This window comes from Apodemus sylvaticus, chromosome 10 (genome assembly GCF_947179515.1).
Source record: "Apodemus sylvaticus chromosome 10, mApoSyl1.1, whole genome shotgun sequence".
Lineage (NCBI taxonomy): Eukaryota > Metazoa > Chordata > Mammalia > Rodentia > Muridae > Apodemus > Apodemus sylvaticus.
This window is the reverse complement of record NC_067481.1, coordinates 98,630,018-98,643,579: the sequence shown is the minus strand read 5'-3', so window position 1 is coordinate 98,643,579 and position 13,562 is coordinate 98,630,018. Positions and strand designations below refer to the sequence as shown.

Sequence of the window (13,562 nt, the reverse complement as noted above, 5' to 3'; positions counted from 1 at the left end):
TGTTACATCTTCTCCAGCCATGCTATCTAACTACCTGTGGGTTTCCAGTTGAATATACCAATTTCTTCTTTGAGAACTGTCATCTGTCCAGGGGACAGAGGATGTACAGTGCTAGGGATTGACCTTAGGCTTCATACATTGCTAGGCTAGGTACTCAGTTCAAGCACTATATTTTGTAGAAACCACATGTCACTAAAGGGAAGGTAAGACTGTCTAAAAAGCTGTGATGGTTTGAATGAGACTGGCCCCAGAGACTCATATATTTGAATGTTTGGTGTCCAGTTGGTAGATTGTTTAGGAAGGATTAAGAAATGTGGCCTTGTGGAGAAGGTGCCTGTGGGCTTTGAGGTTTCAAAAGCCCACACCAGCCCCTCAATGCCACCCCCACCCCCACTGCCTTTGGATTAGATGCAAACTCTCAGCTCCTGCTCCAGACCATGTTTGCCTATCTGTCACCATGCTTCCTACCACAATGGAAATGGCCTAACCCTTGGAAACTCTAAGCAAACCCCCAACTAAGCACTTTCTTTTTGAAATTGCCTTGGTCATGGTATCTGCTCATAGCATTAGAACAGTAAGACATAAATCTAAGAAGAAAATAAAACTAACCATGTCAAGTATTTTGTTGTCCCAGAAACTCAGGAGGATTGCTTGAGTCCAAAAATTTGGGGCCAGCCTAGGCAACACAGTGAGACCCCATCAACCCATACCAACCAAAGATCCAATTAGTAAACTAAGAAACAACGACCTGAACTCAGATCTACTCTTAATTGTCTGGCTGGCTATGTGATGTGGCCTAGAGTATGTGAATTCTGAACATTTGTGGGGGTTTTTCTTCCCAAAATAGTAACAACAATAGAAAAATAGTCTCTTGAGCATTAGATGAGTTCAGTCCCCACAACTTAGAAGAGTCTTGTATGTCAAGCACCAACATCTGTTGCTTATGAAGTAATCAACACCATCTTTATTTCACTGGGAGAATGTTTATTCCAAAGACGAAACAGAGAACGATTTTAATAGATATTTAAATTTCTCTTAGGAACCACGAGCCAGGAAAGACTGACATAGGGAAATCTGTGGGTGATGTGACCCAACAGGCTTGCAGGAGCTGATAGAAACTGTGCTCCAAGGATCCTTAATTTCATCAATTCACAGGGATGTCAGGCTGCTTTATACTGTCAATTTGGAAACAGAATTTGGTCCCTTGTATTTTGACGAGAGACATCTGTTTCCATTGCAGGGGTGTACTACTGGACATGGGTGTACTCAGTTATCCCAGCATTCCTCTAGTTAGGACAGGAGGGTTGCAAGTTTGAGGCTAGCCTGAGTTAGGAGATTGTATCAACCCCCACTGCAAGAACAAAAACAATTACACAAGAATGTATTTCAAAGAATGGGAGAAACTGTTTTCAAGGACTCCATCCCAGAATATTTAAAGAATCCTTACAACATAGCAATAAAAATGATAGTCCGGTTTGCTTGTTTGTTTGTTTTGATTTTTTGGATTTGTATTTTTTGAGACAGGGTTTCTCTGTATAGCCCTGGCTGTCCTGGAACTCACTCTGTAGACCAGGCTGGCCTCGAACTCAAAATCTGCCTGCCTCTGCCTCCCAGAGTGCTGGGATTACAGGCGTGCGCCACCACCGCTCTGCGATAGTTCGTTTAAAAGGGCCTTAAAGATAGTTATGGTAGCTCACGTCTGTAAGCCCAGGTCTCAAAGCTGAGGCAGGAAGATTGCTGCAGGCCTGGCCAGCCTAAGCTACAGAACAAGACTCTTGCTCGAAAACAACAAAGATCAAAGAATTTGGCAAGCAGAGGCAGGAACAGTATTACAAATTCATGGCTAGCCTGATCTATGTAGTGAGTTCTAGGCTATACAGCAAGATCCTGCCTCAAAATACCAAAGGGGAGGGGAGTTTGAAATAGCCATTTCTTCAAAGCAAATATAAAGACAAAAACCAAATACACCATTAGTCATCAGGGAAAAGAAAATCAAGATCATGAGAGACCACTTTACTCTGAGTGGGATAGCAATAATTACAAAGACAGATTCCACGAAACCTGGACATGGTGACCCATGCCTGTAATCTTGATACTTGAGAGGTGGAGGCAGGAGGAGCTAGATCAGCTAGGATTGTGAGTTCTATGTCAGCCACGAGAGCCTGCCTCAAAAAGCCAACATCTGTAACAAGACAGTAATAAACTATGTGGAAGGTGTGGAGAAACTGGAACCCTCCTACACTGCTGGCCAAAATGTAAAGTGTAGTGTAGCCACTTTGGAAAACAGTTTGATGTTTCTTAGAAAAGTTAAACAAAATTATCGTATGACCTAGCTAGCAGTGACCTTTGCTCCACCTTTAGGCATGCACCCATGAGGAACGAAACATAAAAACTTGAATATAATATTTATAGCAGCATTACTCTATTCACAATAATCATGGTGCAATTACACAATTCCATCAACCAGTATATGGACTGAGGGCCCCTTCATACAAGCACTGACAGTGACACGGTGTGCACAGAAGATAGTATACTCCAGAGGCATAAGCTGTGACAGGAGCAGGCAATGACTTCTAATGCTTAAGCTTCACTTCTCTGTGACGTTGACAATATCCCAAAACAATACTGTGGTGACAGAGGCACAGCTCTAAATGCTGTATTGTAACCACTAAACCGTACAGTATATAAATGCACAAGTTTTCTGGTACGTGTAATACTTCAATGAATCAATAAAGGAAATTTTAGTTTGGGGAATAGTTTGAGGGGAAACTTAACAGTCTCTTGCACTGTGAGGAGTCACTGCCAATTTTACTGGGAGTGGCAGATGTATTGTGGGATTGGTTTACACTTACCTGCTGGATATGAAAAAATGTTAATTTGGTGTCTAGACCTCTACTGCCTATTAATGTTTCCCTTCTCCTTGGGTCTCCCTGGGGCTAACTTAGGGATTAGACATTAAAAGTAGGAGTCACCCTAAAGTTGACACCAGTACTTGTTAGGCAGGACCTGGAAATAGAGCAGAACCAATGGGACGGGTGGGAGCCAGAACTGCATGGGAAAGGAGACAGGCCATTTTCTTATGTTGGGGTCCAGCAAAGGGAAGTTGGCCTCAGGGAAAGTAGGTAGGTCAAGAGTCTGTGCGTAGGCTCTGGTGAAGCAGGAATGGGCGAAGGAGATGGGTGAAGGGAACCCCTACATCTGAATGCAATATCCAAGAGCCTTCTGTGCCATCGGACCCTCACTGCCAGTGGGCCCCTCATGCAATCTGTTGTCAGGAGGTGAGCTTCATGCAAAGGAAAACTAGGCTGGGGACAGGTGGGCAAGGCAACAGCATGGCCTTGACACCTTGGAAAAGAAAAATGTTAATTGGGAGTTTGTCACATAAAGGTTTGAACAGGTGCCCAAAGATGCTAAATGATTACTGATGTGTCATCTGAAGAAAGGAAGCACACTGTGAAAGATTCCAGGTAGCAAACTCAGCATGTGCCCCTATGCCAACCCTTACAAACAATCCTATGTTCCGTCTCTTTTTGGAGATCCCCTTTTAGTGACCAAGTTGACCCAAGAGCAAATGATGGACCTCCACGTACCTTCAAATCCTCATCCTCGGAACCAGCAGATGTTCCCTTATAAATGGCAAAAGGAACTTTTGTGAGTATTACCGACGATCTTGAGATGTGGAGATTATCCTGCTATACCCGATATAAGAATCCAAGAATGCAGGGGGGCTGCTAGAAGCTGAAAAAGTCAAGGAAACCAATTTACTTCTCAGAGTCTCCAAAGGGAAAACCCTGCTCAAGGAGTTTTTGGCTGAAGCTGATTTCAGACCTTTAACTTCCAGCAGTATAAGAGAAGTTTTCTGTTAAGCCACCAAGTTTGCACTCAATTGTCATAGCACCAGTAGAAAACAAATTCAGACATGATGAAGAAGTTACTACAGCAGTGGAAGTGGCCTAAAATGTGTGTGTGTGTGTGTGTGTGTGTGTACACAAACTATAAAGGCTATGGCCAGTAATGGTATGTGGGCTGGGGAAGAGGTAAGGCAGACTGAATATGGAAGATCAAGGCAGTGACTTAATATCGATGCCTTCAGAAGAATGGTCACCACATCCTGTTAACATATCTGCTGAATGGAGGAAGAGGATGACACTTACTCCAGGGTGACTGCTGAGTGAGCTCTACTTTCTGCTTTCAGAAAACAAGAGTTTGGCATGGGAAGGTGTCCTAGACCCAGTTCTGGAACTCTAATGTTTTATATAAATAATATTATTCTGTCATTTAAAAAAGGCTATGGAGGTACAATTTACCCATCACAAATTAATCTATTTTAATAATTTTCCTGGAGTCACTTAATTGTGTAACCATCCCCATAATCTAGTTGTAAACATTGTGAACACGCTAGTCACAGTTTTAAAGCTAATGGCTTAAGAAAGGTAGAACTCCCCTGTCCACCAGGGCAGTGCTCACTTCTCCGGTAGATTTCCCTTATATCACGGGCTAGGATTGGAACACCTTTTGTAAACCAAAAGTGCTTTGACATAAAAAGTTACCTCAAATATAATTTAAATAGAAGTACCATCTACTCACTTAGAAAGTGCTAATCACATAAATACATATATATTCTCAATGTGTCTTTGTTAAGTTATAGCAGGGTGTGGGGTCACACACCTTTTTAGCAGCACTTGGGAGGCAGAGGCAGGGGGGGTCTCTGAATTCCAGGCCAGCCTGGTGTACATAGTGAGTTCCAGCAGTGTGTGCACTGCCAGGGCTATGTAGAGAGATGGGTCTCAAAAATAAATAATTAAAAACCACTACCACCAAAAAAGTTAGTTGCAGAAAGACTCTCTGGTGAACACTTTCTTGGCATTCTCGGGAACTGCTCAAGTGCACACATGAAAACAACTGTATTTTAGAAGATAAAAGCAACAAGGAGATTTAATTAAGGATTAATTAATTAAAGTCACTTGCAGCTCATTGTGACCATTGCTCAGTCACTAGTTCCCCCTCTGCGGAGCCCTCTGCGCCCCAACACCTGGAGGGCCATCCTCACACTCAGCCCCCCTCCCCCAGCTCTGAATTCCAGTTGATTATTCACCCCTCACTCCCCTAAAGCCCACTTGCTCTGTTTGTAAGTCACAAAGATACTCTGTGATTTACAAGCAAGTAAGAGAAGGGAGAGACCAGAAGCCTCTCCCTAGGACTCTACAGCACACAGCATCGCCTCAGTTCCCGTGGTGGAGCCTGTGGTGCTGGTGGAGGTTTGAGCTTTGGCGAAAGCATTTGCCACAGTGGCTGCACTGGTATGGTTTCTCCCCAGTGTGGATTCTCTGGTGCAGTTTCAGGGTTGACTGCCTCCCAAAGCAGTTTCCGCACTCCCCACAGATGTAGGGCCTCTCCCCGGTGTGCACTCTCCTGTGTCGCTTCAGCTCGGAATTCCACGTGAAGCTTTTCCCGCAGTCATCACAGCTGTAGGGTTTCTGGGCTGCGTGGGCCGCCTGGTGGCCGAGCCGCTGCAGAAGGCTGCTCAGGCTGCTTCGGCCCCCTCTGCTTCTCTTTAGCTCTCTCAGCGGGTGGCCTCTGAGGGGGTTGCTGATGTATTCCAGCTCTCTGCAATGTCTCTGGTAGTGGGCAAGAGACTTCGGAGACTGTGTGGGTGTGACCGGCCACTGCAGCAATCTGGCGTCACTTGCGGTCACCCCTCGTGGGTCAGGGTGCACCCCTCTGTGCAGGGTACCCCCTTTAGGTCTTCCACGTAAGACCGTGCATGCTTTTGCTCCTCTTGTCCCCTCCTGCTGCGGAGTTTCCTTGTGGGCACGCATTCTGGAGGACTCTATAATTAGAAATAATATGTTTTGTTTTCTGCACCTAGGAGAAAGAACTCCAGGAAAAGAAATTTAAATGTGCTGTTAGGTTTGTCAGAGGGTAGGCAGCTTCTGCTGGTGCCACGCGTGCATTAGCCTCCTCTGGACCCATCAACAGGGGTTCCTCACCCTTGCCGTGGATGAGCCAGAATCTTTAAGGCTTAGGCCTGAGAATCTGCACAGTTACTAGTTCCTGGAGTGTTCCTAATTTATAGTAACGCTAGGAACCAAATTCTCCTTCTGTCCTTCCAGTCTTTAAGAAAGGGTATAAAGGGGCTGGAGAGATGGCTCAGTGGTTTAGAGCACTGACTGCTCTTCCAGAGGTCCTGAGTTCAATTCCCAGCAACCACATGGTGGCTCACAACCATCTATAATGGGATCTGGTGCCCTTTCTTTCTTTCTTTCTTTCTTTCTTTCTTTCTTTCTTTCTTTCTTTCTTTCTTTCTTTCTTTCTTTCTTTCTTTCTTTTTTTTTTCTTTTGGTTTTTTGAGACAGGGTTTCTCTGTATAGCCCTTAGCTGTCCTGGAACTCACTCTGTAGACCAGGCTGGCCTCGAACTCAGAAATGCGCCTGCCTCTGCCTCCTGAGTGCTGGGATTACAGGCGTATACCACCACTGCCCAGCTCTGATGCCCTTTTCTGGTGTGTCTGAAAACAGCTAGCCACAGTGTACTCATATAAATAAAAATAAATCTTTTTTTAAAAAAAGGTATGGGAAAACAGAATAGAAAAAAATCAGAACTAAGTACCAACAACCAACGAAGAAGGATAACAATTGAAGGGTTATTATTTATTGACAGGGTCAATCATATCACCCAGGTTGACTTCAAACTCTAGGGCCTAAGTGATGCTCCAAGTAGCTGGGACCACAACACATATGACTACACCTTGAGTAAATGTCCCTTCCTTACACGGACAAAGGCAGATAGCCTCCTTCACTTCAAAGGATGATAAATCCAAGGACATTACACTGTAGACAGCCTAAGAATTTAGAAAATGGAAAACAGATTAGATGTGTATCCTAGTTAAAGAAACTGTCCACCTTCTGACAGGACTGAGGGTCAAGATGGGTCTAAGCTAGACTAGGCCAGGGAAACGGAGAATCAGGAAAAGTTTATTCTCATGTGCTGAATACACACTCATCGTGGCATCCAGAGACAGAGTGACTGCTGAGCATTCGACACGCCTAGTGCAGCTGAGGAACTGAATGTTGGATTTTAATTCACTTTACGTGTAATGAGGAGCTCAGACAGTTATTGGCAAGTGATTTCATCAAGATTTTGCTCCGTTCACTTTCTGAGACACGGTCTCACATGACCCAGGATGGTCTCAAATTCACTATATAAGTGAAGATGATGGTAAGCGCCTGACCTACTGCCTCCACCACCCAGTGCTGAGATCCCAGGCATCCATCACCACGCCTGCCCTCATCAAGGATCTCAAGAACCATTCAAATAGAAAAGGAATCATTTTCTGGCACGTGGTTCCAGAACCACTGGGTTGTCCACAGCCTTCAAAGAATCCCATTCTGACCGAACATCTACCTAAATTTATGTGTTGCCAATCCCAGTGCAGAAATATCTGGAGGTGACCGGCTCATAAAGATGGAGGCCTCATGAGTAGAATTAGTGTCCTGCCAAAAAGACGAAAAGCCTCTTTTCATTGTTTGCTGGGTTTCTTTTCAGCCACATGGGCCACATGGCCGGTGCTAAGGTGTGGCTCTCAGACGCTGCACCTGGTGGGTGTGGCTCTCAGACACTGCACCTGGTGGGTGTGGCTCTCAGACACTGCACCTGGTGGGTATGGCTCTCAGACACTGCACCTGGTGGCACCAGCTTTGGATTTCTGTCTGTGTGTATGCTGCAGTGTGGAAGTATGGTGCATGTGTGTGTGTGTGTGTGTGTGTGTGTGTGTGTGTGTGTTACAGTGTGGAAGTACAGTATATTTGCTTGAGTGTGCCACTTTAAAGTACAAGAGGCCAGAAATAGATGTCAAATGTCCTGTCACTCTGCTTTATTCTCTCTCTCTCATTGACCCTGAGCTAAATCCTTCTGTCTCTTACCCCCATCTCCACCCCCAGCACTGGTATTGTGGAAGCACACAATGTGTCTGTGTGTGTGTGTGTGTGTGTGTGTGTGGCTTCTAGGGATTTGAACTCAGCAAACACTTTTACCCACTAAGCCAACTCCCCAGCAGACCTTGGGCTTAATTTTTGAAACTGTGAACAATAAACTTGTTGCGCAGTCTAAGGGGCTTTTGTTATTGTAACCTTAGTAACACACACAAAATTATCACATACCAAAAAGACTAACTCCATATGAATGGAAGAACTAAACATCTCTTTCAAGAACATGGCTGTGACCCTGAAATTTTAGCTAGGACTCCAAAAGCCAAAGCAAAGAAAAAACTCAGAGACTATCAATGTGAAAACCCTGGGCTGGTGAGGTGGTTTGGAGGGCAAAGACACCCCCTGGCCAAGCCTGATGACATGATTTGACCCCCCGGGACCCATGTAGTGGAAAAAGAGAACTGTATCTGACTTCCACATATGCACATGTAATTTGTATGGCCACACATACAGGTACACAGAAAATAAAATTTAGTACAAAATATTTTAAAAATATAAAAAAAAAATGTGCTTCATGGAATACCATCAAAAAACTAAAGATGATTCACAGAATGAGAGAAAAAAAATCCAGGAATTATCATCTCTGAGGTCTAGGATCCAGAACACCTTTTTAACTCTTAAATCTGAACAATACAAATACAAATCTCCCAAGTTAAAAACAGCCAAAGTATATGACTAGAAATTGTCTATAAACTGGAGTGACGGCAAAAGCCTCTCGTCACAGGATCTAGAAGGAAGGCTGCAGGAGCCAGTGCTCAAGTTCTCCCTTAGCTCTGTAGTGGCTTTGAAGCCAGCCTAGGCTACATGAGACCCAATAAACAAAGACAAGATACATTTCCTTTTCACAGTGTCTTACTATATTTACTGTGTGTGTGTGTGTGTGTGTGTGTGTGTGTGCGCCCCCCCCCCCCCCCCGCGGTGAAATCTGTAGACATGATATTTTACAGACAGAGGCGAAAAAAATGTCTCCTGGGAATGACGGACCTCCCCATACATTTAGAAGCTAAGAATCTCAATTGGCAATTCTGATGGCGGAGACATGGTATTAACCAAGCAAATATAGATATATAAGAATCCATCTTATAGCAAAAAATTCTGCTTTGCTTCAACCATTTATGTTATTATGGTAGAAAAGGCATTCCAGAAATTCCAGTCACTAGTCCTAAGTCACTGCCTTTCAGGGCAGGTGACATTCCAAACTATAGCCCAGACTAAGGATATTTACATCTGAAAAATCTTAGGAGGTCCCTGCCATACAGATGAGTATTGGGCAAGGAAGAAAGAATTTACATTTGAGTCGGCTCCCTAGCCACCTTCCCCCACAATTTAATCTAGTTCTGCCTGTTGACTCTTGATTTTGCTTGCAGACTGGCTATCTCAGGCCCACTTGAATAGCAAGGAATGTTTGTGAGGACCTGCCTTTTATTACAGGCCTCATGCAGGGAGATCTTGACAAAAGCAGCCTTCCTAGGCTTATCCAGGTGTGATTCAGGATACAGTTTATACTCAATACTCAGGAAGACTCATTTTTTAGACTTAGAGGCAGAGAGAAGCAGACAGAGAGACAGTAGATACTTTTGATTTACGGAGAGGCAGTAGATTCTCTCTACCTGAGAGAGAGACACTCGGAGGAGGAATAAGTTAGTTAATTCATCAAGCTGCAGCCAGTTAGCTTTACCAGGCTAGAGGCTAGAGACTACTACCAGAGCTAATCATTAGAGCTGATTGCCCAGGGCCCACGATGGCCCCAAGCATGGCACAGAGAAGAATGCAACAGGCAGACTAGGCAAAAGGACTCTTAAAAGAGAGCACGAGCAAAACAGCTTCTCACGTTCTACAATGCCGCCATTTTCGCCAGGAGGCTAGGCACGGGAACCATCCTTCTTCAGCTCCCGGGCCGGCATGACATCGAGACCAAGATGAAGAAGCAGTTTAGCCACATGGGCCCTGGACTTTGGGTAAACACCCTACATTACCCAAGAAAGCCTAGCTAGCCTTTTACAGATGTATATGATGCTTAATTTGAGATGTTAACTTGACTGGACTTTGAGAGATACCTGAGAAATACACTCAGATTTCCAACCACCTCTGTGGTCATGTCAGTTTGCCATGTTTCCACCAGACCTGTGTCTTCCTGGACCAAAGAACCTGGTTACTCCCGCAGCAGACCCACGCGGTTGGTAACGTGTGTGTGTGTGTGTGTGTGTGTGTGTGTGTGTGTGTGTGTGTGTGTACACGTGCACACACGCATGCACTCGTGTTAAGGATAGTTGTTTTTAAGACTGTGTATGTGTGTTATGGATGATTGTATGATTTTGTGTGTGTGTGTGTTAGGAGATGACTGTATGACAAAGCGTGTGTGAAGGTCAGAGGACACACCTTACAGGAGTGATTCTCTCCTTCCGTCGTGTGGGTCCTAGGGATTGGAGTCGGGTTTCAAGCTTGGTGGCATGTGCCTTTACCCACAGAGCCACCTCACTGGCCAGGATATATAATTTAATAAACATATGAAATAATGCCAAACATAACTCATTAGGGAAATGAAAATCACACCTCAAGGGATATTACATCATAATAAAACAGCCAGGAGGAAGTGCTGTCGAGGATATGGACAAGCCAGCACCCTCTGCTTTGTGGACAGGACCCTCAGACAGTGCAGCCACTTACAGACGAAAGAATCCAGTAATTCTTCAACAAACAAGCAAGCAAGCAAGCAGAAAACAAACAGGCTGGCTATGGTAACGCAAGCCTTTAATCCCGCACTTGGGAAGCAGAGGCAAGTGGATCTCTGTGAATTCAAGGCCAGCCTGGTCTACATAATGAATTCCAGACCAGCCTGAGCTGCATAGTGAGATACAGTCTCAAAAAAAAAAAAATCAATTATCATATGTAATTTTACAAGGCCAGGAAAATGGGTTAATATAAAGTAAAGGCTGTGGCTACTCCCAGCCAGAGACCAGACTCTGATCTCTACAATCAAATAAAGGAAAGAAAGGATTCCATAAAGTTGTCCTTTGACCTCCATACGTGCACTGTGGCACTCCCCCCCCCCCCCACACACACACACACAAACACACAAATAATAGATTTTAAAGGGGTATACGCAACACAACTGCATTTGCAGAACTGTAAGAGGCTGTGATGGGAAAGGGCTGGTGGGAGAGGCAAGGGTCAGAGTGGTTACCTGTCTCAGTCAATCTGAGGACTGGCTTCTGGAGGAGAGACTTCTCCCAATGGTGGGGACTCAGCTGCTCATGAGATTCTTGCCAGGAGGGCTCTTCCAGAGAGTTCTCCTGAACATCTCTGCTAGGAGTTTGGGGTTGAGCGTCTAGAAGTTCTTGTTCTACAAGCTGAGCTCCTGTTGTCTCCAGAAGCACCTTTTGCCCTTGCATGCAGACAGTCACCTAGGAAAAGGGCTACCCATTAATTCTCCATTCCTCGACGGACAGAGAGCAGCATGCCACCATAGAGTGACCCCTTTGCCCTGGGAAGACCTGGTAATGACTAGAGTCCAAATTCCATAGAGACCACCAAAAGGAGGTGAAGGGAAGATGTGCGGAGCAAAAACAATGAGGTTGCCTCACAATCAGCCAACCTTCTAGGGAGTGCCCACAGCTTGGAGCAAGATCATCAAAAGAGAGCTGGCCAAAATACCAGCATCATCATGAACAATGTTCCCCGAAATGGAACCAGTATGGTAAGGGGCCACTGAAAACCATTTCAACTTGGTGAGGTTTCCTGTCACTAGCTTCCCTTAGCGGCTCCAGCTGGGCTTTCACTGGGGGAGAGGGAAGGAGTGGGGCAAGACGACTGGACAGACAGCGACACAGAACTGAGCTGAGACTTCCCCATTCAAAGGCAATACCCAAGACACTTCACTGGAACAAAGTCCACAGGGCTTCACAAAATTAGTTTCCTATGGAACAGGCTAGACCTGTTAGCTAAGAATTCTGATTGTAGCAAAGCTTCAAGATGTGGGGGGTCAGGGAAGACCTGACAGTAGAGATTCCTTAAAAGTACACTTTTAAGGTTTCTGGGGTCTATGAGGGAACAGCATAGTCCTCTGCCTCCTTGCTGAGTGCCAGTGGCTCAGTTTTCTGAAACCCTGTTATGACTTTGGGGGTGGGGATAAAGGGAGTTCCTCCAGCCTGCAAGCAACTTTTGAAACCATCCATTCCTTTGGACTCTCTACCTCGAAAGACAACAAAGACATAGGTCCCACAGAAAAGGGGCTCTCCTTACCCACTGCTTTGGTTTTTTGGATGCTCTGTGTAAATCTTCCACCAGAGTCACAATCTCCCTGCTGCTCTTTGGATACCGATGCCAGACCTGTGCCTGGATCTCTGGAGGTAGGATGACCAAAAACTGCTCCATCACTAGGAGCTCCAAAATCTGCTCTTTAGTGTGTAGTTCAGGCTGCAGCCACTGTCTGCAGAGCTGCTGAAGGCAGGAGAGCGCTTCCTGGGGCCCAGACACTTCTTGATAACAAAAGTGTCTGAAGCTCTGGCGGCACAGCTCCGGATCCGGGTTGGTTTTTTGCTGAGGGGGGCCACGTTTTTCTTCCAGCTTCATTATTATGTGTCTCTCTTGCTTGTCAGAATCCTCAGAGTGGGCACTCAAAGTTATCTCCATTTTAGCTGCCATTTTGGGGGCTCTGGGAACAATGTCACTCAAATCGAAAACTGATTACGTCTTCTGGGTCATTGCTCTGGAGAAATCTGATGGCTAGAAAAATGTTAGGAACGAAGCTCCTCTAGAAGTGTTAGAGAAAACGGCAAAGACATAGCTTTCTCGTTTGCTAGTCTTTATCCCAGACTCTAAAAACAAAATAGTTCCTGGTCTTTTCGTCAGTTTTTAAGGAGAAAAGTCATAATATCTCAGAAGGGCACTGGAGGGAGTATTTTATTTTGGTGTCTGGCGAAATTCACAACGCGATCTAACGGGCTGGTAGAGGAATCCCCAGGGAAAGTTTACGCTATCTTGCGGGTAGCTCGCACCGACTCCCTGGCATCCCTGGCATCTGGCAGACACGGACCTGATCCAGTACCTCTGAGCGAAGCAGAGCCAAGGCCACAGCGTGGTTAAGGACAGGGAGTGCGGCTCCACGGCCCAGACAGCTCGGCCTCGTGAGGCTGCGGCAAGGGGACACGCAGCTCCACCGCAGTGTTGGATGTCAGCTCCAGTAGCCACCTGCGACACCACGTTCTGAGGCAGCTCAGAAGCCAGCGCCCGCCTGCTTGCAGGTGACCCACCTTTCCAGAGACTGGACACCGGGAACCCTAGCGCACAGTCTAGGGGCGGGGCCGGAGTCGGGCCGCGGAGACGCCCACTGGCTCCAGAGCTATCCACGGAAGGCCCGCCTCCCCTCGACAGGACTGGGTCTCCGGGATATCGGTAATCTTTTATTGGCTGTTTGATCTATCAATCAGTCGCAGTGCCTCTTGGGAGTCGTAGTCCGGTGGCTAGTCCGGGAGCGTTCGCAATGTACTGCCTAAGCCATCACTTGGTTGGTTGAAGGAATTTGTCGGAGCAGAAAGTGCGAGGCTCGAGAGTCCTCCACATGGAGAGCTTCAG

General features: G+C 45.8%; 1 protein-coding gene across 1 annotated transcript; it reads right to left on the bottom strand.

Moving 5' to 3' along the window:
- Positions 1-981: 981 nt before the first annotated feature.
- Znf174 (zinc finger protein 174) lies at positions 982-13,282 on the bottom strand. Its single transcript, XM_052194920.1, has 3 exons — positions 12,231-13,282; positions 11,173-11,392; positions 982-5,830 (listed from the first exon to the last, which is right to left on the bottom strand). Exons 1-3 carry the CDS (start codon positions 12,630-12,632, stop codon positions 5,223-5,225), a joined length of 1,230 nt encoding a protein of 409 aa, XP_052050880.1. The 5' UTR covers positions 12,633-13,282; the 3' UTR covers positions 982-5,222.
- Between the last annotated feature and the right edge of the window lie 280 nt (positions 13,283-13,562).